Below are 26,643 nucleotides of genomic sequence, written 5' to 3' on the forward strand. Positions count from 1 at the left end.
AAAGTGAATTAGGTATAATTCTGTTTAGTGATACTACTAATTCTGTGTGTTCAGAGGTCTATGAGGTGGTATGTATAGGAATAAAAATTTCACATAAGTTATATTAAGTGATCACTTTTCATTTGTCAGTAAAATTCCTTTTTGGTTATTAAGAAACTCAACCATGAAATTCATTACCAATCCTACTTTCATATACTATGTCAGTTTTTTTTTTATTTTATACTAGTCTTGGAGCTTGAACTCAGGACCTGGATACTGTTCCTCAGCTTTTTTGTTTAAGGCTTGTGCTCTACCACTTTTGCTACAGCTCTGGATAGTTTTTTTGTTTTGTTTTGTTTTTGGCTTGTCAATTGATGACAAGAGTCTCATGGACTTTCCTGCCCAGGTTTGTTTCCAATGATAATCTTCAGATCTCAGCCTTTTGAGTAATTAAGATTACAGAAGTGAGCCTGTATGCTGTTTTGCAAAATATATCAAACAGTAAATTTGTCTTGGGATTTTCTGCAGCAGAAAAATCTAAATCACTTATTTTTTTTAGTGTTTGACAAAGGCTAAATATATACTAGCTGTCTACAGGGTCTCTAGCTTAATATTTCATAATCATTTATTAAAAACCAATCAAAATCTTAATGTTTATATCTTACAAGAATGGCTAATTTGTTATTGTTTAAAATAATGATGCATCTGATTCTTGGAAGCAGCATTTTCTAGGTAGGAGAGGTAAAAATAGAGTGTATTAAATAAAATACAATAGAAATACAACTCCTAACAGAAAAAAACAGGTTCTGCTCTCTTTACTTGTGAACACAAAATTTGGCTCATGGTAAATTATTCTTTGTGTGTAGTTCATGATTAGAAGTATATGTTACAGTAACTTATCTTAGAAAATGTTGCCATGTTGCTCTTTGGAATTGCAGCCTGCCTATGGATAACTTATGACAAAAGATTTCCTGAAGAAAAAAACAGTTGTGCTAGTCCTAGGAATTGAAGTCAGGGTTTGGGAACTGTGGCTCCACTTGAGCCACAGCATCACTTTAAGCTTTTACTGAGTCGTTTATTAGAGATAAGAGGCTCTTGGATTTTTCTACCTGGGCTTCAAACCATGATCTCAGACCTGAGCTTCTTGAGTCACTAGGATTGATTACAGGCATGAACCACCAACATCTGGCTAAGAAATTGCTTTTTCTCTAGAAGCAAATCTTTTGACAATGATACATAAAAATGTTCCCTTTTAGGAGCAAATGCAAAAGTTATTGACTGTCTCTAAAACATGTGATGATTTGCCATTTTGTATCAAAGCACTTTAAAACCTTTTAACACCATGGAGATCTAAACTAAAGAACCTTAAATGTATTTTCTGTGGTATAATTTTCTTTAGAATATTTGATTTTAGACATAGAGTAATTGTATTTCATGCTCACTTTCAAAAATTTACTAAAAATGTCCTTCTATTTCTGTCATGGTTTCTATGGTATGTTTAATCATAAAATACTCCTTTTCTTAGTCCCTGTAATACAGGAGGAAATATAAATTAATGCATAGATTTGTAGCAGCCAGTTCAGTTTTGGTTAAGAGAAAAATAGTCACAAAAATGCTTAGTTCTGAAATAGTGTTTGTACATTTTAAACCTTGATATTCACACTTACACACACATATATGTTCTAATTCTCTGATAAATCTAAGGATTTTGGTTAAAAAAAGCCACTCAGGGGCCAGGAGTTTGGCCTAGTGGTAGAGTGCTTGCCTAGCATGCATAAAGACCCAGGTTTGATTCCTCGGGACCACATACATAGAAAAAGCTGAAGATGGTGCTGTGGCTCAAGTGGTAGAGCTCTACCCTTGAGAAAACCCAAGGACAGTGGTTAGGCCTTGAGTCCAAGCCTAGGACTGGCAAAAAAAAAAGCCACACATAAAATACAATTATTTTATAATGTTATCTAGTAGCTATGTATTGTTTTATGATACTGATCATAGGATCCTAAGTCACACTCAGAAACTTGTACAGTTCTCAGCCTCTTGGAATTCACATGTGGGCCACATCATATTTAAAAAGAGGATAAGGTGGTACATGGCAGAGTGAATTGCAGAATTGCTGGAAATGGGTGATTTTACAAGCAAGGTGTCATGCAGGTACTCTTAGTCAGCAGCGATAAAAAGTCACTTTGCTGAAAATAGCGCAATATACCATTGTAGTGTGGCTACCTATGCACTTAGTGTGGTGAGATGGCTTTTTCCTTGGGATACAAAAGTATTTTGAAAGATAAATGGCACATTCCTAAGTGATTTTTGAAAGCTGGACTTTGAAAGTTGACACTGTGTCTCCAGCAGTCTCTGTTTCCTTGTGCTATGCTCTATGCCTCCCTTAATGTTCATCATGTTAGTCTTTCCTGCATTTTAATTATAGAGCACCTGGGTCCGTCAGCATTGGTAGGACAGAAGTAAACCATTAAGACTGTATTCACTTAACACAGCAGCATAATCAAGAGGCAGAAGTATGAGTACTTGCTCTCCTCTCCCCCCTCTCTCTTCTCCCCTATCCCCCCCCCCATGGAAAACATCAGTTATTAGCTGATGGTAGCAGGGGTGGAGGAAGCCCTATGTCATCTACCTCTTCCTTATAGAACCTGAGGGAGTATGGAACTGAGAAAGGGAAAGACAGAGTAGAAGAACAGCGTGGAATGAGAGAGGGAACATTGCCTCTTCAAAAGAAGGCTTTTCAGAGATGCCCAGGTCAGAAATGCACTTATGTTCACCAGCACTGCTCGCCTGGGGTGCTTGTATGAACCTGGCCTGTGACTCCTTTAGAAAGCAGCACCATACTGGACCTGTACCAAATATGGTGCAGGGAGGACAACCCCTTCCATGGGACCTGTGGCAGTCACTTCAGATGACTGCCTTGTATCTAGCATATGTAAGTAGCTTCAGTCGCCCAGTAATAAGAAAAACAACTCACTTAAAAGTGGGCATACATTGTTCAAAATCCTTGCTCCAAAGAAGCACAGTAATGTTAGTGGGCCCTTGACAAGATATCCAGTATCATTAACCATCAAGAAGTTGCAGTCACAGCTGTAGTAATCTGCCATTTCTCGTTTACTGGGATACTTGCATAATCAAAATCACGCACCAGGAAGTGCAGATAAGAATGTGAAGGAACTGGAATTCTCATGGTCTGTATATGAAGATATAAATTGGTATAGCCACTTTGAGAAATAACTTGGCTGCCCTGCAGAGGTTAAACTGATAGTCACCAGGTATCCTCGTGTGCCCATTCTTCACTTCCTCAAATAAAAAATTCACTCGCATATTTTCCTATCAGAATTATTCATAAGTTAAAATATGAACACAGCTCAGAATGTCTATAAGCAATTGAATAAGAACAATAGAATAGTGTTTACCAGTTAAAGTACATAAATATAAAAACATGCATGAACTTAAAACACATATGCTAAGTGAAAGAAGTTACTAAAGACACCTACTGTGTACCTATTTAAATGCAGTATGTAGATGAGATAGAGCAAGGAGATGCATCAGTGGTTCTTCAGTTCTGGGTGTGGAGTGAGGAGTACTGGCTATAGGATTCCTTTTTTTTGTCAGTCACATCTCTTGAACTCAGGGCTGGGCTACGATCCCGGAGCTCTTTTGCTCAAGGCATGTGCTCTACCACTTTGAGCTATAGTGCTACTTCCAGTTTTCTAGTGGTAATTGGAAATAACAGTCTCCAGGACTTTAGTGCCCAGTCTGGCTTCAAACCACAATCCTCAGGTCTCAGCCTCTTGAGTAGATAGGATTATGGGTGTGAGCCACCAGTGCTGGGCTTGAGATTCCTTTTATGAAAACTTAAACATCCTGAAATTAGATTTGCATAATTGTTTCATGGCCTTGTTAATAGACTAGAAAATTTCAGATTACACATTTTTAATGGATAAGTATTGTGGCATGTAAAAATGTCTTAATAAATATCTATATAAGATGTTAACATTTATCAAAGTAGTTTTATAAGCTAAGGAGTCAGTAGATATGGCAATTCTAAATTTATTAGCAGACTGGATGGACAATCTTTGGTTTAGAGAATCTACTGCTGGAAAATAATCCCATATAAGTAGATATATGCAATATGATGTATCTTTTGTCTTTTATCTGCTAGTGGAAACTTCTTTGCAAAAAGCTCTACCTTTAATTCTTTCTAATTCTTTCTTATACCATTTGGTTAATATTCAAGGAGATAACAATGAAAACTTTCAATTTTCCAGTTCTTCTGGTAACTGCAGAGCAGACTCTATTGAGGACTGTGGAAAACAACCAAGAATCCTATATGAAGCTGATTAAAAAGCTAGACAATTACAGGTCCCTCCTTTAATCAGTATTAAGTAGATTGCATATCTTCAGTATTTAAATGAAATAACCGGAAAAATGCCTTTATCAATGACTTAAGAAATTAAGGAAAAATCTTTTATATATAATTGTATTCAGTAAAATACTAAACACTTTAATAGTTGGTTTAAGCAGCTTGAACCTTGAAAATGCTAGTTAACATTTTATAAACGAAAAATCCATTGGCTAATTAAATTTGAAATTAATGTTTATTTGGAAGAAACATCTTCCCATCTTTGTTCCCTTTGCTGGAAAAGGTAGAGCTCAGCATGTGGTGTGAACCCAGTTGGCTCTCCTTTGTGGGCCATGATTTTCTTGTCTATCTGAGCACATGGATTTGTCCCATTGCATTGCATAAACATGGAAGGTCTTAAGAACAAACGTCTGAAACTTGCCCATGTGGACATAGCATGTAAGAGATTTATGTTTTGTGGCATTGAAATAAAACTTTTCCTTTAGAGATAAACATTGCATCTCCTGCCAATAACTACAATGACAGCTCCATTATGGCTTGTTTGAAGAAATTTAAAATTCTAAAATATAAGATTCAAACTGATGTTAAGTGTCATTTTCATACCAATTTGTTATGCAGATAAAAATAGAGTTCTGTAGTGCATGTTGTTAAACTATAACTTGCATGTTGTTCTATAACTTGTCTTCATAGGTGGATTGGTGAACATTTTAGCAGAAATCTCATATTCTGAGTCATTCTTATTCAAACAGTTGGTCATGTGGAGAAACATAGAGCTTGACTTTGAACTGTGGTTGACTATGGATGCTTTCATGTTGGTCCTTTATGATAATATTTAAAAGTAGAAGGAAGCTGTGTGCAGTAGCTCACACCTGTAATCCTAGCTACTCAGGAGGCTGAGATCTGAGGATCGCAGTTTAGAACTAGCCTGGGCACTAAAGAATGAAAGACTCATCTCCAATTAATCACTAGAAAAGGGGAAGTGGGGCTGAAGCTCAAGAGGTAGGGTGGTAAGACCTCAGGGACAGCACCCAGGGCCAGAGTTCAAGCCCCATGACCACCCCTCCCACACAAAAGTAAAAGCATTTTTCTTACTATAGGTAAGCAACTGTGCAGTACATCAGATAGTTCTGTTTCTTAATATTTAAAATACCAACTTAAAGTATTTCACAACTTTATAATCATTTTTTGCCAGCCCTGGGGCTTGAACTCAGGGCCTAAGCTCTGTCTCTGGGCTTTCTACCACTTGAACCATAGAACCATTTTTCTATGTATGTGGTACTGAGGAATTGAACTCGGGTGTTCGTTCTTGCTAGGCAAGCACTCTACCACTAGGCCAAACTCCTGGTCCTATAAATAAATCTTTATAGTTTTTGCAATGCCTAGGATTGAGTCCAAAACTCTTGCACTTGATAGGCAAATACTGTACTTCTAAACTCATAGACCCAGTCATGTTATTTTTATATTTATCTTAGAGATAGGATCTCACTAACTTTGTCCAGGCTGCCTTCAAATTTGTGATTCTCTTCTCTCAAGTCTCTGAAGGAGCTAAATTTGGAGACATATACCACCATGTCTATCCTTATTTCTTATTTTGATAACTTACTTGAAAAGAAAAAGCTTTCTATAAAATTTGCAGACCAGTGAGATTCTTCTAATTTTTTTGATAATAACTTACTTAGATATTAAGTACATGGTGTTCAACATTGCACTTATTTTGGCATTCCTTTAAGAAGAGATACCCCATTTACAAAGGGTCTTGGATTGAAGGTCTGAAATACTTGTATGGATGTCTTGTATTTATGGAATAATTTTTCTAAATGGTAAAGAAAAAAACCTTATAAAATTCAACTATTCTTGGTACAAAACACATTCTTTATTATAGCTAAAACAGATACTTGTTGATTTTGTTTCCTAGTTCAATTTTGTGGGGAAGTTGCTTGGACCAAGAGGAAACTCCTTGAAGAGGCTACAGGAAGAAACGGGTGCTAAAATGTCTATCTTGGGAAAAGGATCAATGAGAGATAAAGCAAAGGTACTGAACTTTGAGCCTGATCTTTACCCCATGCAGGAAGGTTATCTGTAATATTAATAGTCACATTTACAAGCTCACCTGAGCTGCAGATCCAACACTTTCTGAGACCATCCTGTCGCTGTTGTGTTGTCTTCTGAGTCATTGTAGAATCAACTATTGCCCATAGTCCTTGGGGGTCATGTGTTGTGCATTGTCTGTCTCTGTAGTCCATAGTGCAGGTTGCTATCTAAATTTCCCCTTTCATCCTCTGTAGTATGATTCTGTACACCTATGTTCATGTTCTCTAATTCTATAGCTAGATGCTATTTTTCTTTAGTTATATTATCTAATTGCATGTATTGCTGTGTATCATTATTTTATTTTATCTCTCTGCTCTATTTCCTTTTTATCCTATTGTATAATGTAATTTTACATACTTATCTGCTCATCTAAAAAAACCAAACTTGGTTATTTTTTACTTGTTTCAGTGATAGTGAACAACTCACCTCATGCTCACAGAATAATAAGCCAAGAAGTACATAAAGTGTGTGTGTGTGTGTGTGTGTGTGTGTGTGTGTGTGTGTGTGTGTGTGAGAGAGAGAGAGAGAGAGAGAGAGAGAGTCAGTGTGTTTGTCAGTTTGGGGGCTTGAATTTAGAGTTTGAGTTCTGTCCCGAGCTTCTTTTGCTCAAGGCTAGTGTTCTACCACTTAAGCCACAGTACCACTTCAATCTTTTGCCCTCCCCTTTCCACATTTCATAGCTTTGGTGTTTTGAAAGTGTTGTGTAAGTTTTGCATGTTTATTTACTGTTTTCCTAGACTTTTCATTGAATTTTAAATTGGTTAAGTCCTTCTACTTTATCATTGATCTTTGATACTTCATTTTTCTTTTTTTGGGGGAGGGGGGCTCAGTCATGGGGCTTGAACACTGGGCCTGGGTGCCTGTGCTAGTGCTACCACTTGAGCCACAGCACCACTTCCAGTTTTCTGGGGGTTGATCGCAGATAAGAGCCTCACCAACTTTAGTGCCTGGGCTGGCTTTGAACTGTGATCCTCAGATCTCAGCCTCCTGAGTAGCTAGGATTATAGGCGTGAGCCACCTCGCCCTGCTCAGTACTTCATTTTTAACCTCTTATATTGTATTAACTATATTTCCAGTGTGCTTTTTATATTTCAGACTCACATTTTCATGTCTAGGTTGAAGTACTACCTGTTTGCTGTCACTATTCTACTTTCTTACTAGGTTCTCAGCCCTTGTGACTGGACATTCCTCCTCATCCAGACTCTCAAAGCCAGAATTTTATCCTCACACTCATCTTTTTTCTTTATAATCACATATTCTTCATGTGCTTTTTTCAACCAGAAATGTATTTTGGTTCAGTCTACAATCTCTCTTTAGGTTACAGAATTTTTATTTATATATTTATCTGATTAATAGGCAAATGTTACTGGGTGGCAGAAGCTGTCACCTGTAATCCTAGCTTCTTAAGAGGTATATGGTTGGAAGCTAGCACAAGCATAAAACCTGTGAGATGTCATCTCTAAAATGATCAGCAGTAACTGTTCAAGAGCCCTGGCTCAAATGGTGAAGTACAAGCTGAGCAAGCAAGCCAATCAAGTGTGAGACCCTGAGGCCAATGTCTGAGAATGACCCCCCACTACAAAAAAGAATATGGGTGTGGATGACAAGTAGACACTGAAACATAATACATACAAGTTTTTGTACTCAAACGCACATACATATGCACACAATAACCCCCCAAACTTGTGTATTTACATACTGAAGACTCTCCTTTACTACACATTAATCAAGTATCAATCTAGCCCTCTTTGCAAGTTGGCCAGATTGTATAAAGATTCAAAAATTAGCAATGTTTATTCAATGTGTATAGGATTTGAAATTGTATAGGAAACAGAAACGGTCTTCTTTAATCAGACAACTCGTTAGAAAATATTAATGAATTTGTCAACACTACCTTTGTTCAACAGTATTACTACAGATTTTCATTCCATATCAGCTACCTGCTTAGGAGCAGATTCAACATTGTAATAAGACTCAGCCCTCTTAAAGCTGAGTCTTAATTAAATCTACCATTTTCTTTAAAAATAAGGAAGAAGTGATTGTTTGGATTAGAAATTACAGAGTCATTTAGGTTTGTTCACATATATCTGGTAATACTTCTAATCTTTAGGTAGAAAAATAAGGGATTTTAAGATTTATTCCTGCGGACATAGGGATAAATTAACAGTATAATGCAGAGACTAGTTCTAATGGGTGATAATTAGGAAAGTTGGCTTTTTGTTTAATTATACCTACCAGAACAACTCTTTATGTGAAAAAAGGAGTGAAATTCACAAGACAATATGTTGGAAATGAGGTTTACAACTTGGAAGAGGTGAGGGAGGGAAGGTGGGAAATAAACATGGGAAGGAGTTATAATGTTGAAGAAGTAATGTACTCACTACCTTATAAATGTAACTGTAGGCCCTCTATCCCCTCCATATATCACCCTGATAATAAAATTTAAAATAAAAAAGAAAGGAAACAAAACCAAACCAAAATAAAATGTATTCAAGTAATGCCAACTGTAAAAGCCTACATAGAGTTAGTTTCCTTTCACAGTGGTCAGACTCTTTAAGAAATGAGCTAACATTGTATCTAAAATCAGAAGAAATTTCAAGCTCTGAGTCTATAAGGTATTCTTGGTGAAATATGGAAAGTAAAATGCATAGTGTTTGTACTATTTTAAAGCTAACACTTCAGAAATTTATTTCAGGCCTAAGTCCTGCATATTCATATGGCCAGTTGGTTGTAAATAATCACAAAGCTGTTGATTTAGGGAATTAACTATTCTACTCTGCTGTAGAGTGCATGCCAAGCAAGAATGGGGAATCAAGAGCATCTGAGAGCAAATTTCTTGTCCATTGACTTACCCATTGTCCTTAGATAGAGGTCATAAATGGCTATTGTAATGGAATTATATATGAAAAACCTGATGGCATTTCAGTTAATAGGGTTGGTTGAACTTAGGGAATGCAGTGCTAAAGGGTGCTAGAAGTTGTAGTTTGGGGAAGCTTTGAAAATGTGATCATTCTCAAGGCAAATTCTTTCTGTCTTTGATGTGCTAATAACATACAGTTTCTATTTTATAATATATCTTCTGTATTTGGTGATGGCTACTTAGTAAATCCTTTCTGATTTCATGGCAAGGTTGATTTTCATCAACAATAAAATCAACTAGAAACCTTCAAAATGAAGGGGCTGCCTGGTTGGGCAGTGTGGATGTGAACCCCACACCATCCATCATCTTCTCATTTGGTTGCTGGGCTCAGCCCAACATCAAAAAGTCTAGTAGCCTCTCCAGTCCTGAAGGGACAAAGCCATGCTCAGTGCTTGTCAATTACTCTGTGACTGGGTCCTTAGACTCCTCTTTCAACTCTGTAATATCCAGAACACCAAAGCACTTTATAACCCTGTGAAACCAAGAGCCCAGACATTCTCTCATTCATTTTAGCCGTACCCTTAATGAATGCACAGAAGACCAACAATATTTTTTCTCAACTTCTCTTCTGTAGAAGAGAGTCAAAACTTATCATTATTGAGATATTCAAAATTTGCTGACATTTCAAGTTTGGGAAGGACAAGGAGATTATAAATGGCAGATTGATGAAGTTTTATTTTTTGTTTTATTCAACTTATTTTCTCTATTTTTCTTAATGGAATTCTAAAAAGTTAGTACATCAGACTGAAACATATTTCTGGTACATACAACTAAACCTCTGTTTCAATGTTGAGTCAATACATATTTTCAAAACATATATTTGGATATGAATGATCAAATAATTATAAGCTAAATGAAGAATATGAGTTGAAGAGTAAAGTATCATATTTGTGAACTACACTTTTCATACTTAAGTTTTAGTCCTTTTCAGGTATGGGTAATTTGTCATTCACAACAGTATTACATGACTTCAGAGAGAAAATATCAATGAAAGATATAAACTTATCTAGGCTTAGTTTTTTCGTAAGCTTCAATGACAGTAACCATGTTTTAAAATTTTTATTAGTATAAACTATATAAAGGGATCATTGCAGCGATATTTGTAGCACACATTGTACTTTGATCAAATTCACCCCATATATGAAACCCAGCAAAGACTGTTAGAAAGGAAAAAAGAGGGAAGTTTTAGAGAATGGTACATTATCCTAAACCATAATTTTTTTTCTAGTTTAACACATTTTAATCATTGTAATTAACACCTACTGTTTGGAAATTTTCAGGGACCCGATTTCTTATAGTAAACTATGGGTTCAACGAGAAAAGATTTAAAAATAATACTTCGTGTGCCTTTCCTTTCCTTGACCCTTGCCACTCAGGTTTGCTTTGTACCTGACTCCTAAGAAAGGGGAATGAGGGCATCACTGCCTCCCCTATCACATTGCTGAACCATTTTATTTATTAAACTATTAAAGAATAGGATAATGTAAATTTCTAGAAATTTAGCATTTAAAAGGCAGAAGTAGAATAGTTTAATATGGTTCATTATACAGTGATAGATATCTAGAACATATTACCACAACTTTATATACAATATTAAAATATTTCCCACATTGTTACACATTTTCCAAATCCTAGATTTCTTTTTCATTTCTGTTATTGTCTAATGGCAAACATTGCAGCCTCAAATGTTGGGATTGTTTTGCTCTCTGTGTGCATATGGGGGGGTTGTTTTGCTCTGTGTGTGTGTGTGTGTGTGTGTGTGTGCATGTGCATGTGCATGCGTGCATGCACATGTGTGTACACACATGCACACTGAGTAGTTGATTTGTGTCTTTTTTGACTTGCATCTTATTGTGAATTTGACTACTACTAAATTATTGGAGTGTATGCCAATGTTTTATCTTAAGTTTGCAGCAAGGGAAGAAACTTCCAAGAGAGGAAATTTAAAGATTTCAGAATTCTTGACAGAGGAATTTTATTGGAAGAGAAGATACTGATAAGTTCTAGCTAAAAAAAAATATTATAGTCATAAAGGTGCTTTAAAGTCTCTCTACTTTTGAATGTCTGGTTTAATGTCATGAAACTCAAGGTTAGTTAGGGAAGTAGGTCCAGTTTCCTTGTTACTCTGCTTAACTTTATTACAACTTAAGGGTTCAGCATTTACAAGAGAATCAAGAAGAATGCTAGGAGGAAAAGTAAACTGTACCATATAGAAAGCACTCACTCCAATATTTCAGTAGCCCCCCACCTCTCTTTGCCAGTCCTGGGGCTTGACCTCAGTGCATGAGCATTGTCCTTAGGCTTTTTCCTCAAGGACAGCACCCTGCCACTTGAGCCACAGCACCACTTCTGGCTTTTCTATGTAACTGATATTGAGGAATCAAACCATGGTCTTCCTGCATGCTAGGCAAGCACTCTACCACTAGGCCAAACTCCTAGCTCCTCTCTTTTTGACCAGTAAAAATGATCAGATATTTTGAACCCATAAATGATCATACATATTTTTTACTGAGAATATTAATTGCTTTTTATGTCATTTGTCACTTCTCACTTTTCTTATAGGTGAAATGTAATATAGATATCAATATACAATATATAAAGCATCAAGAATATTTGCAATGTGTAAGTTCACTGACATGTTTTAGTTTCCTAAATTAGGGCAGAATGTGGAAGCAGAATTCTAAGGATGTACAATTTCAGGGATATATTCACAGTATCACTTTTGTGTTATCAGTGTACTTTATATTTTAGTATCACGTATCTCATATCAAAACCTTCAGTGCTTCCTGTGTGCAGTATTAATCATTTTCTTTAAAGCAAGCTCTGATTATTCACAAACAAAATACTTCTAGTTCTATGTTGAATAAATTCAAAGCATCTGTAATTTCTGAAGTTCAATGTCACATGTCACATACTTTGTCTTTAAATACTAATTAGCCTCAGGGTTTTTTTTTATTGGACCTTATCTTTGCTTTGTCCAAATTTAGTAACAAAGTTGTAGACCCATGCAAAAATATTATCAGTCTATCAGGAAAAAGAAAATGTTCTTAAATGGTTTTACTTTGTTCATTGCATGATTGAATATAAAATTTTAATTTTATATGTAATTTTGATATCTCACCAAGTGGGAATAGTTAACTAACAATGATGATATTTATCCTAGGAGATCTTAAGTTATAATTTTGATTGCATATATTTTTGTATTATAGTACAGCTGATAATTATGTGAATGGATGCAGTAAATAATGATGAGGTCAAAGTAGTTAATATTTCAGTCCCCTTAAATTTTTTTTCTTTTTTTTTTTTTTTTTTTTTTGCCAGTCCTGGGCTTGGGCTCAGGGCCTGAGCACTGTCCTTGGACTTTCTCAAGGCTAGAGCTCTACCACTTGAGCCTCAGCACCACTTCTGGCTTTTTTTTTTCCCCCTATGAATATGGTACCGAGGAATCAAATCCAGGTCTTCGTGCATGCTAGGCAAGCACTCTACCACTAGGCCAAACTCATGGCCCCAGTCTCCTTAAAATTTTAATTGTGCATATTTATGAGGCACAGTGTGGTATCTTCACGCTTGTATATGGTATCTGTTGATTAAATGAAGGTAACTGATGTTTTTGTTGCTTTATCGTTACGTTGTGCCTTCAAGGCTCAAGCTTTTCTCTTCATAGTCTTGGTAAATACAGAGTAGGCTAATATCAGATTCCTTCTCCACACTGTATCAGAGAGCTCTATGGCCATCTGACTATATTCTGGTTTCCTTTTCCAGTCTTCCTCTGTGTCCCACCTCAGTCTGTTGTCCTCATCTAGTAATTATCCTCTGAATAAACCTTCTATAAAAAAGACTGTGGTTGTTTTAATCCTTATGGGTTTTTTTTGTTTATTTTATTTTGTTGGTCATGTGGTTTGATCTTGGCCTGGGCGCTGTTCCTGAGCTCTTCAGCTCAAGCCTACTGCTCTACCCTTGAGCCAAGCCCCACTTCCCGTTTTCTAGAGTTAATTGGAAATAAGAGTCTCAGGTCCTTTTGTGCCCAGGCTTGCTTTGAACCTTGCTCCTCAGATCTCAGCCTTCTGAGTAGCTAGGTTTACAGGTGTGAACCACCGCATCTGGCATTATTCTTATGTTTTTAAGAGAAACTTGGACAGCTGCTCTGGCTCAGCAGAGGGAATTGGAGGTTCAGCTAAGGGGATTATGGGTACAGAGGAGAAAAATGCTCAGGAAGAAAGTCCTGTGGTCAACTGAAATGCCTCATTTTCACTATTTGGGCTTCCAAGTGTTTCTTTGGAATTAGTGTCCTGGTGTTTCTTTATTAATTTGTCCTATTCACGTTAAATGAAGGGAAGTTGACTAGTAATTTACTTACCACAGCCACAGATCCAGGAATCATTCCTTAATTAAGTAGAGTTGTCACAAACAATTGTAAAATTTTTGTTTTTAGAACGTTCATTGAAAAAATAGAAAACTCTGTTTTCTATGGTTACTTGTACTGCAGAGAATATCAGAGAAATTGCCAGCTTCTTACTCTACTGAAATTACTGCGATCAGTTTAGTTGTTTTCTATGCAGTTGAGTTCATCAAGAGTGATAGGAAAAAAAAGGCCTGGATCATGAGAATATGTTTAGTTGATGTTAATAACATGTATTTGTTGGAAACACTCATTGTTAAATAATTTTTTATACTTAAAATACTCATTACCAAGATTGGGGTTTACTTTTCCCATAGGTGCTTACTATGGATGCCTAGAATTCAGAATTAAATTGGAATTCTGATTTCATCAAGAATAAATTTGTTAGATAAATGAAGCCATCTGCACAAAGTTAGTTATACCGAATTGATTCACCAAGTATCTAATACTTCCATGTAATTAGCTATGACATTTTTCAAGTCTGTAACCAAGAGGGAAATGTAACCTTCTCTGAAGAATTGTACACTCTGGCTTAATTCTTTATAAAACTACATTGTTCCAAGGGAGTGCTCACAGATTAGTTACATCAGGCCTGGCAGGTGCTGCCTGATCCTGCCTCAGTCCTGGTCCTCAGGAGGATGGTGCTGGATGTCTTCCTCTCCTCCCTCGCATCTGATGTTAAAAGAGACTTCCTTTTTCTCAACAGTTGAGAATTTTTGGCGGCTGTGCCAAAGAAATCCTTTCTCTTTTTCTTCTTTACTCTAAGATTCAACTTCGTTCATTAACTTCAATGGATGTCTTTATAGAAAGACTCCAAGAGAAGGTGGGGGGTTTATTTCAGAATAGAATATTTGAAAGTATGTGTTTGCTTTCACATTCTTTTAGCAGAGATGTTTCTGTATACATGTCCACTCCACTCAAAAATAAAAATGTAATATGTGTACATAGTACGAAGGCTTTTATCAGTGTCTATGAGATTAGCATTTTATATACTTATTTTCCTTGTGAAAATCTTAGAGATGAATTCATTATGAAAATCCACAGGTCCATTAATGTGCAATACCCCCTTTTATTTTATCTGTGTAGCTTAGATTTGATCTTTGTCTTTATGCTTTGATAATGTAGCTGAATATAGATTAACCACTCAGCTATTCAAGGACAGGTAGACATACTTAGGTAATTAATCAAGAGATGTTTGTCTTCTGTAATCTGCTGTATCAGAATTAAAAATGAATCCTGTATTTGCTTCTCTATAACGTTACTTCAGAAATTTTTTGACATTATAAGAGATGGCAGGTTTATCTTATTCAGGCAAAAATATTTATATGTGTTAAAGTTTTAGGCAAAGATGGCCAAATTGAACATATCTAAAAAGTTGCTAGAAGGCCCAAATTTAAACAACAACAGAACAAACCAATTCCTCTTATATAAAACATCAAGCAATAAGCAAATGTTAATTGCTCGTTAGTTTTGACTCCCACTTCGAAAAAAAATTGTGTTGTTGTACTCCTTCTACTTCATAGTATCTATTAGTAAAATCTGGTTACAGTTTTAATATTGTCAGTTACATGATATAAAAATTACTTTTGAATAAATGCCACCCAGAACACTTATAATAATACTCCATACTTCAGAGAATCCTAATATATGACTACATTAAATTTTCAGAGCTTGTTTGAATAATGTCATTTTCTAGAGTCACTTGCATATGAACTTCTTATTAGTGATGATATTTACCCAACATAGGACAGAATTCTGAGAATATATTGGATAAAGAAAATTCAAGATTGTAGAAAAAACTCTCATATTACCTTAGTATTTTAGAAACAGTGTGGCTATATTAAGACATAGGCTTAAAAATTATTGCAGATGTTCACAACTGAATTTTTACAATAGCCAGATTGATTAGTTGAAATTAGAATATTAAACTTTTAAGTGTGATTTTACTAATTTATTTAAGGCACTGAGTTGCCAGTAGGTGGATAAAGGGGATTTTAATAAGTAACAAAATACGGCTCTTCATTCTGCATTGTTTGCATCACTGCATTGTTGTGAGGGTCTTAGTAGGATCTCAGTGACAAAGAACAAAGATCAACATGTTCTCACTAAGGAATAGTTTGACACACTGGCCTCCTAATTTCTCTGATTACTTAACTTTAATAATGAGTAAAATTGACACTAAAGAATAAAGATTATATTTTCATATTTTATATATGTTAAAATAATGTTGTTTCTCAGTAAATAATTTCTATAGAAAAGTCTGCATTCTAATTCTGATCTCTTACTTTATTCATATAAGAAAAAGTGTTTAGTGGGCTACTTGATCTTTTTTACTGAGTTATTTAATGTCAAACTGGGTAGTCACTTTTTCAGTACTAGGGGTATATATACCACATGTACAATAAGAATTCTTGGGGGAGGGAGTGGGATGAAAAGCAATCAGGAAGTAAAAACTTCTTGGAACAACAATAACAAAAATATAAATAACACTACATGTGTAAAGTGTTCACTAAGAGCCTAGGAAAACTAAAAAAGTATTAGTTATAGACTTAAAGAGTCTTGTGCATACAGACAACCCTACAAAGAAGCAAACATCCTTATGTACACCAGGCTATCAGCAGTTTCTTTGTAATACTAAAAAATACCACCTAGGAGAGATGTCATAGGCTCACCTTGCTTATCCTGAACCATGCTAGCAAGAGAAGAAATCCAGATAAAATTCTGTCATTTGGAAGCCCTGGAAAATTGACACTGGAAATCCTTTTCACCAAGATGGTGCTGAAAGTGAAGAAGGGAGCTCCTGCCCCTCCTAAAGCCAAAGCCGAGGAAAAGGCTTTGAAGGTCAAGAAGGCAATGCTGAAAGGCATCCACAGCCACAAAAAAGAAAATACCTGTCACCCTCCTTTTGGTGGCCCAAAACGCTATAGCTCTGGAGACAGCCCAAATATCCTGGGAAGAGTACTCTGAGGAGAAACAAGCTTGAGCACTGCATCATTATCAAGTTCCCCCTGACCACTGTGTCAACCATGAAGAAGATAGAAGGCAACAACACACTGGTGTTCATTGTGATGTCAAAGCTAACAAGCAAAAATAAAACAGGCCACGAAGAAGCTCTGTGATATAAATGTGACTAGGGTCAACACCCTGACCAGACTGATGGAGAGAAGCAGGCATATGTTCAGCTGGCTCCTGACTATGGTGCTTTAGATGTTGCCAACAAACTTAGAATCCTCTAAACAGCATTCAGCTGTCTAATAAATATACATATTTTCCCACTTAAAAAATTCTGTCATTTGTAAAAGAAAAGAGAGACACAGGTGTATATCATACCTTGTTGTAGCAGAAATTGAGAGGTCTGTTTTCTTCACTCAGGTCCACAGGCTTGAAGAGCTCACTTAAGGTAGCCCCTCTGTTCAAAGACTGAAGCATAAAGGGACAGTAACTGAACTATACCAAATATTTTAGTTCAATATTTATGAAAAATGCTTGCTAAGATTTGAATCGCATTTTAGGATTATTATTTTGATTATGATTTTGATTTAGTTTTTAATTTCTAGCTAAAAAAGAGTAGGAAGAACATGATAAAAGTCAATTATGATGTGTCAGAGGGTTGTTTGGTGTTTTCTGTAATAAGCAATGTGGCAAAATAAGAAATTGAGTACCACCACAAGAAGTAAGATACCTAGCAAGTATCCAAACTAAGGACCACATTTGCTACTAATTTTGATTCTGATAATAAAAGGCATAAACATAATTGAATAAACTAATACAGACTTGGTTTTTGCAAGTATCTGAACTAAGAACCACATTTGCTTCTAATTTTGATGCTGATAATAAAAGGCATAAACATTATAATTGAATAAACTAATACAGACTTGGTTTTTGCTTGTGTTAAAATATTTTTTATCTCTGATATGATTGTACTTTCAAAACTATACTTGAAAAACAACTATATTTGAGAGACTTCTATATATATTCGTAAGAAATTTATACTGAAATTAAGACACTTTTTTGGAAATCATATATGTAGTAGTTTTTTTCTCTGAAAAATAAACTAATAAACAACTTTTAAGATTCTTTAACCCAGGTGCAGTGGCTCGTACCTGTAATCCTAGCTACTCAGGAGGCTGAGATCTGAGAATCAAGGTTCATAGCTAGGCACAAAAGGACCTGAGACTCTTATCTCCAATTAACCTCTAGAAAACGGGAAGTGGGGCTTGGCTCTAGGGTAGGGAGGTATCCTTGAGCTGGACAGCTCAAGGACAATACCCAGGCCCAGGGGTTGGGCAGTTGCCTTGAACTGAAGAGCTCAAGGACAGTGCCCAGGCCAAGTTCATGCCCCATGACCCCACCCCCCCCAAAAGAAGATTCTTTACTGTCAGCATCATTATCACCTCTTTTTGAAGAGATAGAAAGATACCAATGACCTCACTGTTCCCTGCAAGGAATTTTTTAAAAAATGTAGGAACATGAAATTCATTAAGTTAATATTATATTGGAGAAAGTAGTGATTGAGATAGCAAGGAAAAATGGAAAACTGTTGTTCTAAGGGTTACATAAATCATCATTACCTCCTCAGTTTCAGAAGAATTAGATGACATTGCCATACTAACATTGGATGGAAAACTCAGTATGCACTTACTAAAACTGAATATCACTATCATCAGTGTATGGATCTAGTAATATGGAACAATTCAAAAAAAATTAACACTCATTAGAGGGATGTACTCCTATAGCTATAGCTAGGATATGAGAGATTTTTAGTACTTGAAGTTTTATAAAAATCAGCTTTCATTTTTCTCTGAAATTCAGTGGCTATTGTTCTTGCTGTTTATAAGAAGACTAATGGAAATATATTATTCTGAATTATTTGTAGCAATTATGTTAGGTTTCTATTTGGTGTGTTATTGGTACTCATGAAGATCATTATAAATGCTTTTAATATGCTTTAATAGGTTAATGTTTCAAGAAATTTGGTACTGCCAAGATAGAGGGAGTAGTTGTATTGCATTAAATTAAATCACAGGATTATAATGAAATACAGTGGCAGCAAAACAACAACAAAAAAACAATTCGTTAGAGCCCAAAGAAATTAGATTCTTTGACTAACAATTCAAATCAGAATTTAAGTAACTAAACAAAGTCATTTTGTTGCTCAAAACACCATTAAGGATTAGTGATCTCTCAATTAGAAAGACAGGTTATAGGTGTACAGACAGGGAAAAGAGCTAGGTGCTTCATTATGTTGTTGAGATTGAACCCTATAACTGGGGTCTTATCTTCCAGGGTGTTATATATGTATATAAGGCAATGTTTGACAAGAAATGTACGCTTAACTTTACATATGTAGCTAATCCCTCTGTACATCACCTTAACAATAGTAAATTAAAAATAAAGGGGCAAGATTAAAAAAAAAAAAGACCAGTTATAGGGCCGGGAGTTTGTCCTGGTGGTAGAGTGCTTGCCTAGCATACATGAAGCCCTGGGTATAATTCCTTGGTACTACATACACAGAAAAAGATGGAAGTGATGTGTGGTTCAAGTGGTAGAGTATTAACCTTGAGAAAGTCAAAGGACAGTGCCCAAGCCCAGAGTTCAAGCCCCAGGATTGGCAAAAAAAAGAAGAAAGGAAAAAGAAAGACAAGTTATAAATTTATGTTGAAAAATTACTATCATAAACTTATCAAGATACAAGGAGTATAGCAAAACAAATTCCATGGAAATAGTAGCAAAATGTAAATATTAGTTTTGTTTTTATGCTGACTTTATGGGTATAACATACAAATAAAAAATTAGTACTGTAAGTTTGTATCAAATTGTGACTACTGAAAAATGGAAACCCAGGACAAGAATATATCCCTAGATGAACCATAGCATTTAGATAGACATTGGGGCAAAACCAAAGCAAACTGCTTCAGCAGTGACTGCTTACCATCTTTGTTTCATGAAGTGAAATTATTTTCCAAACCTAATGAATAATCCTCTTCTTAAGTAGAACCTAAAATTGGAGCAAGATTTTCCTAATCCCTGATCTAGTGTATGAAATGACTTCTCTTCTGTGGAACGTACCTCTCTTCCCAAGATGTCCTTTAATTGTTTCGCTCATTTTTTTTTGCTACTTTCCTTATGCCAGTTGACAAGATTGCCAGGTTCTAATGACCTCTTCTCTGTCATCATCATATTCTTTTCTAACCAAAATGTTTCTTGAAGGCATTAATAGGTAGTCCTTATCCCTCTTACAGTTTTATTGGTTTACACCCACATTTTAACCTAAAAAATACAGGTACCTATATTAATGTGTTTAGGATGCTATCATCTTGGATATGTGATTTTTGGTTGTCAAGTAGCAGAGTGTTCCTCTTGTCTTTACCTACTACCCTGTCAGAATCGTGCTTATTTCTATACACTAAGAATGTACAATTCTGTGAATGTTAAACATGATCAACCCTTCAGTGCTGTTGTTCATGGCTAAATCAAAAGTTGTACAAAGAGTTTCAGGTTTTGCTATACAACTATTGTCAGAGTACATTATTATTTGTCAATTAAAGATCATGGTAATATAGTGGCAAAATGAATATTTTTCTAGTACTGTTTTTCTAAGTATTCTAAGCTTTTCAAAAAACACAAGATTTTTGTATTTTTTAACATTGGTCTTTGTGACTTTGTTCACAGATTACTTCATTTTGATATCAGTGAAAGTTTGGTATAAAAATTTAAAGAGTAGGTTTGAAAAAATGACATTGTCCTGTATTATTCACAAAATTTTATTCAGGAATACAAGCTTGAAGCTAGAAAAAGATCATTTTCCTAGAAAATTAGAATAAGCTTCATTTAAAATATGATTAAGAGCAGACCAGATTGTGAACAGTTTTCCAAATTAGACAAACTAAGCATTGGTCCCTAAGCTTCCTTCCAGTGGTGAGATAAATTTCCCTGTCACTTGCACAGAGCATTTGGCAGGTAAAACAGAAGCATTCCTGAGTGTAGCAAGAGGTTTATAGAAAACAATGTTACATGTGACTCCTTAGCCTTATGGCAATGATTATCCAATTAGAAAATTAACTTCTTATTCACAATTGTCCACATCTTCAGATAATGTACTGCACTTGCAATATCTCCTGTGTAAATCAGCAGTTCTGTCTTTATTTGGAATGATAGCTGTCATGTTTATATACACTACTGAGATCTGAGTAAAAAATGGGAAGTTCAGAAATATCAATAGATCATACTGCAGTGAATTGAGTAGAACTGGTAAAGCTTTTCCCAAGGTAAAATACAGCATGGCCCTTCATCTGCTGCTGTGTGAATTATATTTTGTCTAATATGAATTTTCCCTTGATTATGTATATTGACTTGGATTCAGTCTCCTTTGGTCACTATAATATGAGTTAAATACTTGAATCCAGGTTGAAAATAGTTTTGTGGAAATCAAATATGGTTTGATTTGTAACAAAATAGCATTCCAAATGAGAAGGAATATTGTCTATGTATAGATATACTAATTATATGAAAAATTAATATATTATTGTGGTTGGTCCAAGGAAATAAAAGACAAACACAAATATGCAAATAATCAAAATGGAGGAAGAATGGGGAGCAAATTATTTTAAAGATACAGATATAACAAATGTATATATAACATTCTTGTTATATATAAATGTTTAGGAAACTTCAAGTTATATCATACAAGAAACACACTCTGAACATAACACACAAATAGTTGAAAGTAAGGAATGTAGTAGCCGGTGTCTGGCTGCACGGTAGGGGTTTATCTGATTCAGAAGGTCCGGGTCTGGCTGACCTAGTGGCTATTTATCTGGTAAGGAAGCTTGTCTGTGGAGAACTATTTGAACGTGATCAGGGTTAGTAGTGGTTAAAGTGGTGGTTTTGCCTAAACTCTGTGAAAACAAGGACCTGGCTGTTGTAGAGCATCACTCATTTACTTTAGAAATGCTTTGAATCCCCGTGTCAGTGAATCACATGAGACTCTAAAAGTCTTCATACCAATTCTGTTTAGACATACATGTAGCAATATCAAAAACTTAAGATTAAAGCATCTGTAATAAAACTAATTTTCAACTAAAATTAATACCTTACACCATTAAGACTTCAATTAGCTATGTGTAATATTGATGGTTACTATTTGTGGCAATTAAACTGAAAACTCGCATCTTCCCCACATTTAATGGAATATGTTGAGAAAAGTAATTTAGAATACTGAAATTTGAAACATGTGATTGTTTTTCTTTCAACTACCTTCACTAAAGAATGAATTTGGGTTTTACCTGAATTATTTAGATTATTTAAATGATTTCTTGACATCAAAATTAAATCATACATCTTCAACTAAAAATAAATTTTAAGATAGAGGATTTAGGGCTCCAAATTTTTCCTTATGTTATTATGTTATTATGTTATATCCCTAATATATGCCTTAACCAATCTTCCACCTTAATCCTGAACCTTGGTCTGTCTTTGTACTATTCTTTTATTCAGAGCCATCTGTTTTAGTCTAGCTCTCTACCACATCCTCAGCCATCTCATGGTCTGTTGATTCATTTGTACCTTTCAGTTAACTCCTTCTGAATTTAAATTAGTGATATAAGTCTGTAATTGTTGTATTCATTGAGTAATGCAATAATAATTCCTCCCATTTTATTACTGTGTGCTGGTCACTCTGCTGAGACATGTGTGTATCATTCATCAAAGCTTTACCACCCTGTGTGATGGTTCCTGCTCTACAGAAGTGAAAACTGAACCCTGTAAAGAATAGGAAGTTAACTATGACTGTTTTCTAGTAATTGGCAGGACAAGAACATGAAGCAGCTTACTGCATAACAGACTTTATCCTATGTGGTTCCATTTGTGTAATGATAGTGCAGTATTAGTAATAGTAACTTAGAAAAATGTTTGAGATATGATTTTAATTATAATTACGATACTGAACTGCTAGCAGTTTGGCCAAGTTATATCAGTATAACATAATTGATAACTTGTTTTGATATATTTGGACTAGTAACCATGATATCAATTATTTCTAAATAGGTTCAGAATTAAGAATAATATTTCTGTCAATTCATTTCAAAGCAGGTAGCAATGTTATTTTTGGTTTGGTTTGTGTTTTACAGGTTTTTCTATTGGCTCTATAGTGTTATAATTGAAGATTAACTTTCTACTCCTGTAAGAGAGCCTTGGTAGCTTTGTTAATTAGCTTTGTTCAATTGTCCCTTATTTGGATTTCAAAGAAAGTGAAGTTCCCCCTTTCAATTCTACAGCCACAGATTTTGTTCCTAAAAAGAAGGGTTAAACTATTTGGTCCCCAGTTCATAAAGCAACTTTCCCTTGTAGTGTCGCCATGACTCCAATCCTTCTATAAGGCCTTCCGTTTCTTCTTCAGAAGTAGTTATCAAGAACTTACCATGTTGTACCCATGTTTTGGAATAGAGAGACATTATTAAAAGTAAATTTTACATACACATGGTCCTTTATTTATTTATTGCCAGTCCTGGGCCTTGGACTTTCTCAAGACTAGCACTCTACAACTTGAGCCTCAGCACCACTTCCCGCTTTTTTCTATGTATGTGGTACCAAGGAATTGAACTGGGTCTTCGTGCATGCTAGGCAAGCACTCTCCCACTAGGCCAAACTCCTGGCCCCATGGTCTTTTATTTTCAAGGAAATGTAGCTTTAAAAAAATTTGCTTGTCCTTATATGGGAAATTATATTTTCTAATAAAACCAGATTTTTATACATGTGTTTTACTGCACTGTTTATTTTTTATTTTTATTTTTATTTTTTTTGCCAGTCCTGGGCTTGAGCTCAGGGCCTGAGCACTGTCCTTGGACTTTCTCAAGGCTAGAGCTCTACCACTTGAGCCTCAGCACCACTTCCGGCTTTTTTCTATATATGTGGTACCGAGGAATCGAACCCGGGTCTTCATGCATGCTAGGCAAGCACTTTAACCACTAGGCCAAACTCCCGGCCCCTTACTGCACTGTTTTTGAAAATTATTCTCTCTCTTTTTTTTTTTTTGGTGCATCACGGGACTTCAACTCTGGGCCAGGGTGCTGTCCCTGAGCTCTTCAGCACAAGGCTATCACCCTATCCCTTGAGCTGTTTCTTGTTTTCTAGTGGCTAATTGGAGATAAGAGTCTCATGTTCTTGAGTGCCCAGGCTGCCTTCGAACGGTGATCCTTAGATCTCAGCCTCCTGAGTAGCTAGGATTACGGGTGTGAACCACGGTGCCCGGCTGCTTTTGAAAATTATTTTTCTATGTATGACCTTCCTCTTCTTGCATTGTATTCAAAGGATGTGTGTTTAGATGTTCTTAGTTTTCTGCTAGTATTCATTGTTATTTTTATTTATAAGCCTTGATTTAGACATGGAAATAGAGATACAATCAATTATTGAAATAGTGAGAGCAGAATGCCCTCACCCTTCTGATGGGGGCAGTTCTCCTGACACCTCTGTCACACAGTTTAATCCCAGAGGCTTAGAGACAAGTGTGTTCAACTTGTGTCTTAGTTTCTTTGCAGTTCAGAGGTCAGTGAGAATCATTACTCCCTGGTGTCCTTCCCCTCAAAGTCTACATCTCTGAGTGCCAGATTCTCACTCTTTCTTGCCTCATTGGTACTGGGATGAAGTATGTCTAGTGTAGGACTGACAGCAGATGGGTACTGCCCTACAGTGTGTCGCACCCCAGTTATTCTCAGTGATCCCATTAGCATTCCATCAGGATCCAGAAAGAAGTCAGTGAAGCTCGTTTAAATAATTGCATTTTCATAGTACTTTCTTTCCATGAAATAAATATTAGCAAATTCCTTACAAAGCAGCTGACCTTTGAGTACTATATGAGCACAAGTCTCATGTGCTACTGCAAAGACAAGACACAACCTTCTTGTAGATTCATTTGGTCAAGATTATTGACCTTGTGTTCCTTGAAAAGTAAAAAGGGCCTTTTTATTTCATCTAGACAGTATTTTAGACCATGCTGATTTATAGTTGAAGTTACGAGTATTTCTCGTTATCATCTAGAGTGTATCATGTAAATTTCCTAAATCAGCATTCCTACCATCTACCACTTAAACCTATTTAGTGAAGTTCACCCATCCCATTTAAAGTCCAGGATTTCCATTAATTCTTTCCCTTATCATCCTTGGTTCACTCATGTTCAGACTCTGCCAATCTATGGAGTATTAAATGGAGGTGTATTAGAAGAATGCTACTCCCCCATTTCTGACCACTTGGAACAGGGACCAGCATTAACCTGAGAGAATGCTTTATAACTCAGGTGGGATGACTGGGAGCTTTGTAGGTGCAGGGGTTGAGATGATCCACCTCTGTGTCCCCTTTGTGTGTGCATCCACTTGTGTGTACAGTATTTGAGTAACTCATGTATATGGCTGAAAAGAATTTGACTAAATTCTTTGACTAATTTAGTCATACATGACTAGATGCTTTTACATTGAAGATCCTGAAAAATCATATTCAGGCCACAGTATAAATTATTAATGTGTGTTTGAATTTCTGGATAGTGAAAGCTATGTAGACAATAGATGTGTTTATATCTGAAGAGGATTTATATTAAAAGAAAGTTCCCTGTGGCATTGAGAGGAGAAAGCTGGCAAAAACACATTTTACTAAATTATAAACCTGAGGATGAAATATGACAATAATAATTGCTAAAGTGCAAAAGTATAAAGCTTACATGTACAGTATATCATATATTTTCAAGTTTTTTATTATTGAGTTTGTTCCTTTCCCTGGAAGAACTACTTGTGGGAAATTAATTGAGAAGTCAGACTACAGTAACTCTTATGGCTCATAAATAATTTAGCATTTTTTTCTTTTGGCCAGTCCTGGGTTTAAGCTCAGGGACTGACCACTGTCCTTAGATTTTCTCAAGGTTAGAACTCTACCACTTGAGCCTCAGCACCACTTCCATTTCTGGCTTTTTTTTTTTTTCTATGTATGTGGTACCGTGGAATCGAACCCGGTCTTCGTGCATGCTAGGCAAGCACTCTACCACTAGGCCAAACTCCAGGTAATTTAGCATGTTTTTGATCTAATATTGACTGTTGCTTAATATGCTGTTTTTTTTTATTGCTACCATCACTTTACAGGTAAGAAGCCCAGAACAGTGAGGTAGTTTGCCCAGATTTATACCTTATTAAAATGGAAGAGCTGGGATTTCAAGAAAACTTACTTGGTGCTAGACACTGACGTGATTGTGGTTGGAGAAGCCTCCTCAGCTTGGGTCCCCATGCTAGGACTTAATGCCTTCCTAAGCAAGGACAGAAACAGAGTCCTCTTAGACTTTGCCATTTTAGGATAGAGGAAGATGGCCTGCTGTAACCCAGAAAGAAAACCTTTAACTTTTAGGACTGGGGGGAGTCAGAGTCTGCAGGCTAAACCACCCAATTCATGGTATTTTGTTATTCTTCTAGACTAAGACATAGGATAATGTAAAGATTGTCTTAAACATTCAGGTTTTTCCATGTTTAAAGTATAACAGAGACGGTGTTTGTCATCTGTCTCTCTGTCTGTCTATCTGTCTATCTATCTATCTTCTATTTAACGGAATTTTATCTTTACATGAGAAGTATAGAGTTATTTGTTTAGTTACTTGGCTATATATTTTTGAATTAGCATACATTAATAACACAAGGGGGTTTTACTGTAATAATTCCACTATTGTTCTGATTTCCCAAGACCCAGACAGTCCATCTTTCCCCCTCCTCCTCTTCCTCTTCCTCCTCCTCCCCCTCCTTCCCCTTCTCCTCCTCCCCATTCTGCTGCTTCATCATCATCATCATCATCAATCATTATTTTAGGGCTGGGTTCAATGAATGAGTTGGAAAACTATGACACTTGGAAAAGAAAGTCATG

The 26,643-nt window shown here is 35.8% G+C and overlaps 1 protein-coding gene across 2 annotated transcripts in view; it reads left to right on the forward strand.

The window, feature by feature from the left end:
• Window positions 1-26,643, forward strand: part of Khdrbs2 (KH RNA binding domain containing, signal transduction associated 2) — a 245,294-nt gene that overhangs the window by 74,991 nt on the left and 143,660 nt on the right. For both annotated transcript variants that reach the window (XR_016539267.1, XM_090355443.1), the window contains exon 3: window positions 6,261-6,377. Coding sequence is in view for 1 of the 2 variants with exons in the window: in XM_090355443.1 (XP_090211569.1) it covers window positions 6,261-6,377 (117 nt within the window). In the remaining variant the exon portion in view is untranslated. The remainder of the gene's footprint in view (window positions 1-6,260; window positions 6,378-26,643) is intronic.

Source organism: Megascapheus bottae, chromosome 22 (assembly GCF_031878675.1).
Source record: "Megascapheus bottae isolate mThoBot1 chromosome 22, mThoBot2.hap1, whole genome shotgun sequence".
Taxonomy (NCBI): Eukaryota; Metazoa; Chordata; class Mammalia; order Rodentia; family Geomyidae; genus Megascapheus; species Megascapheus bottae.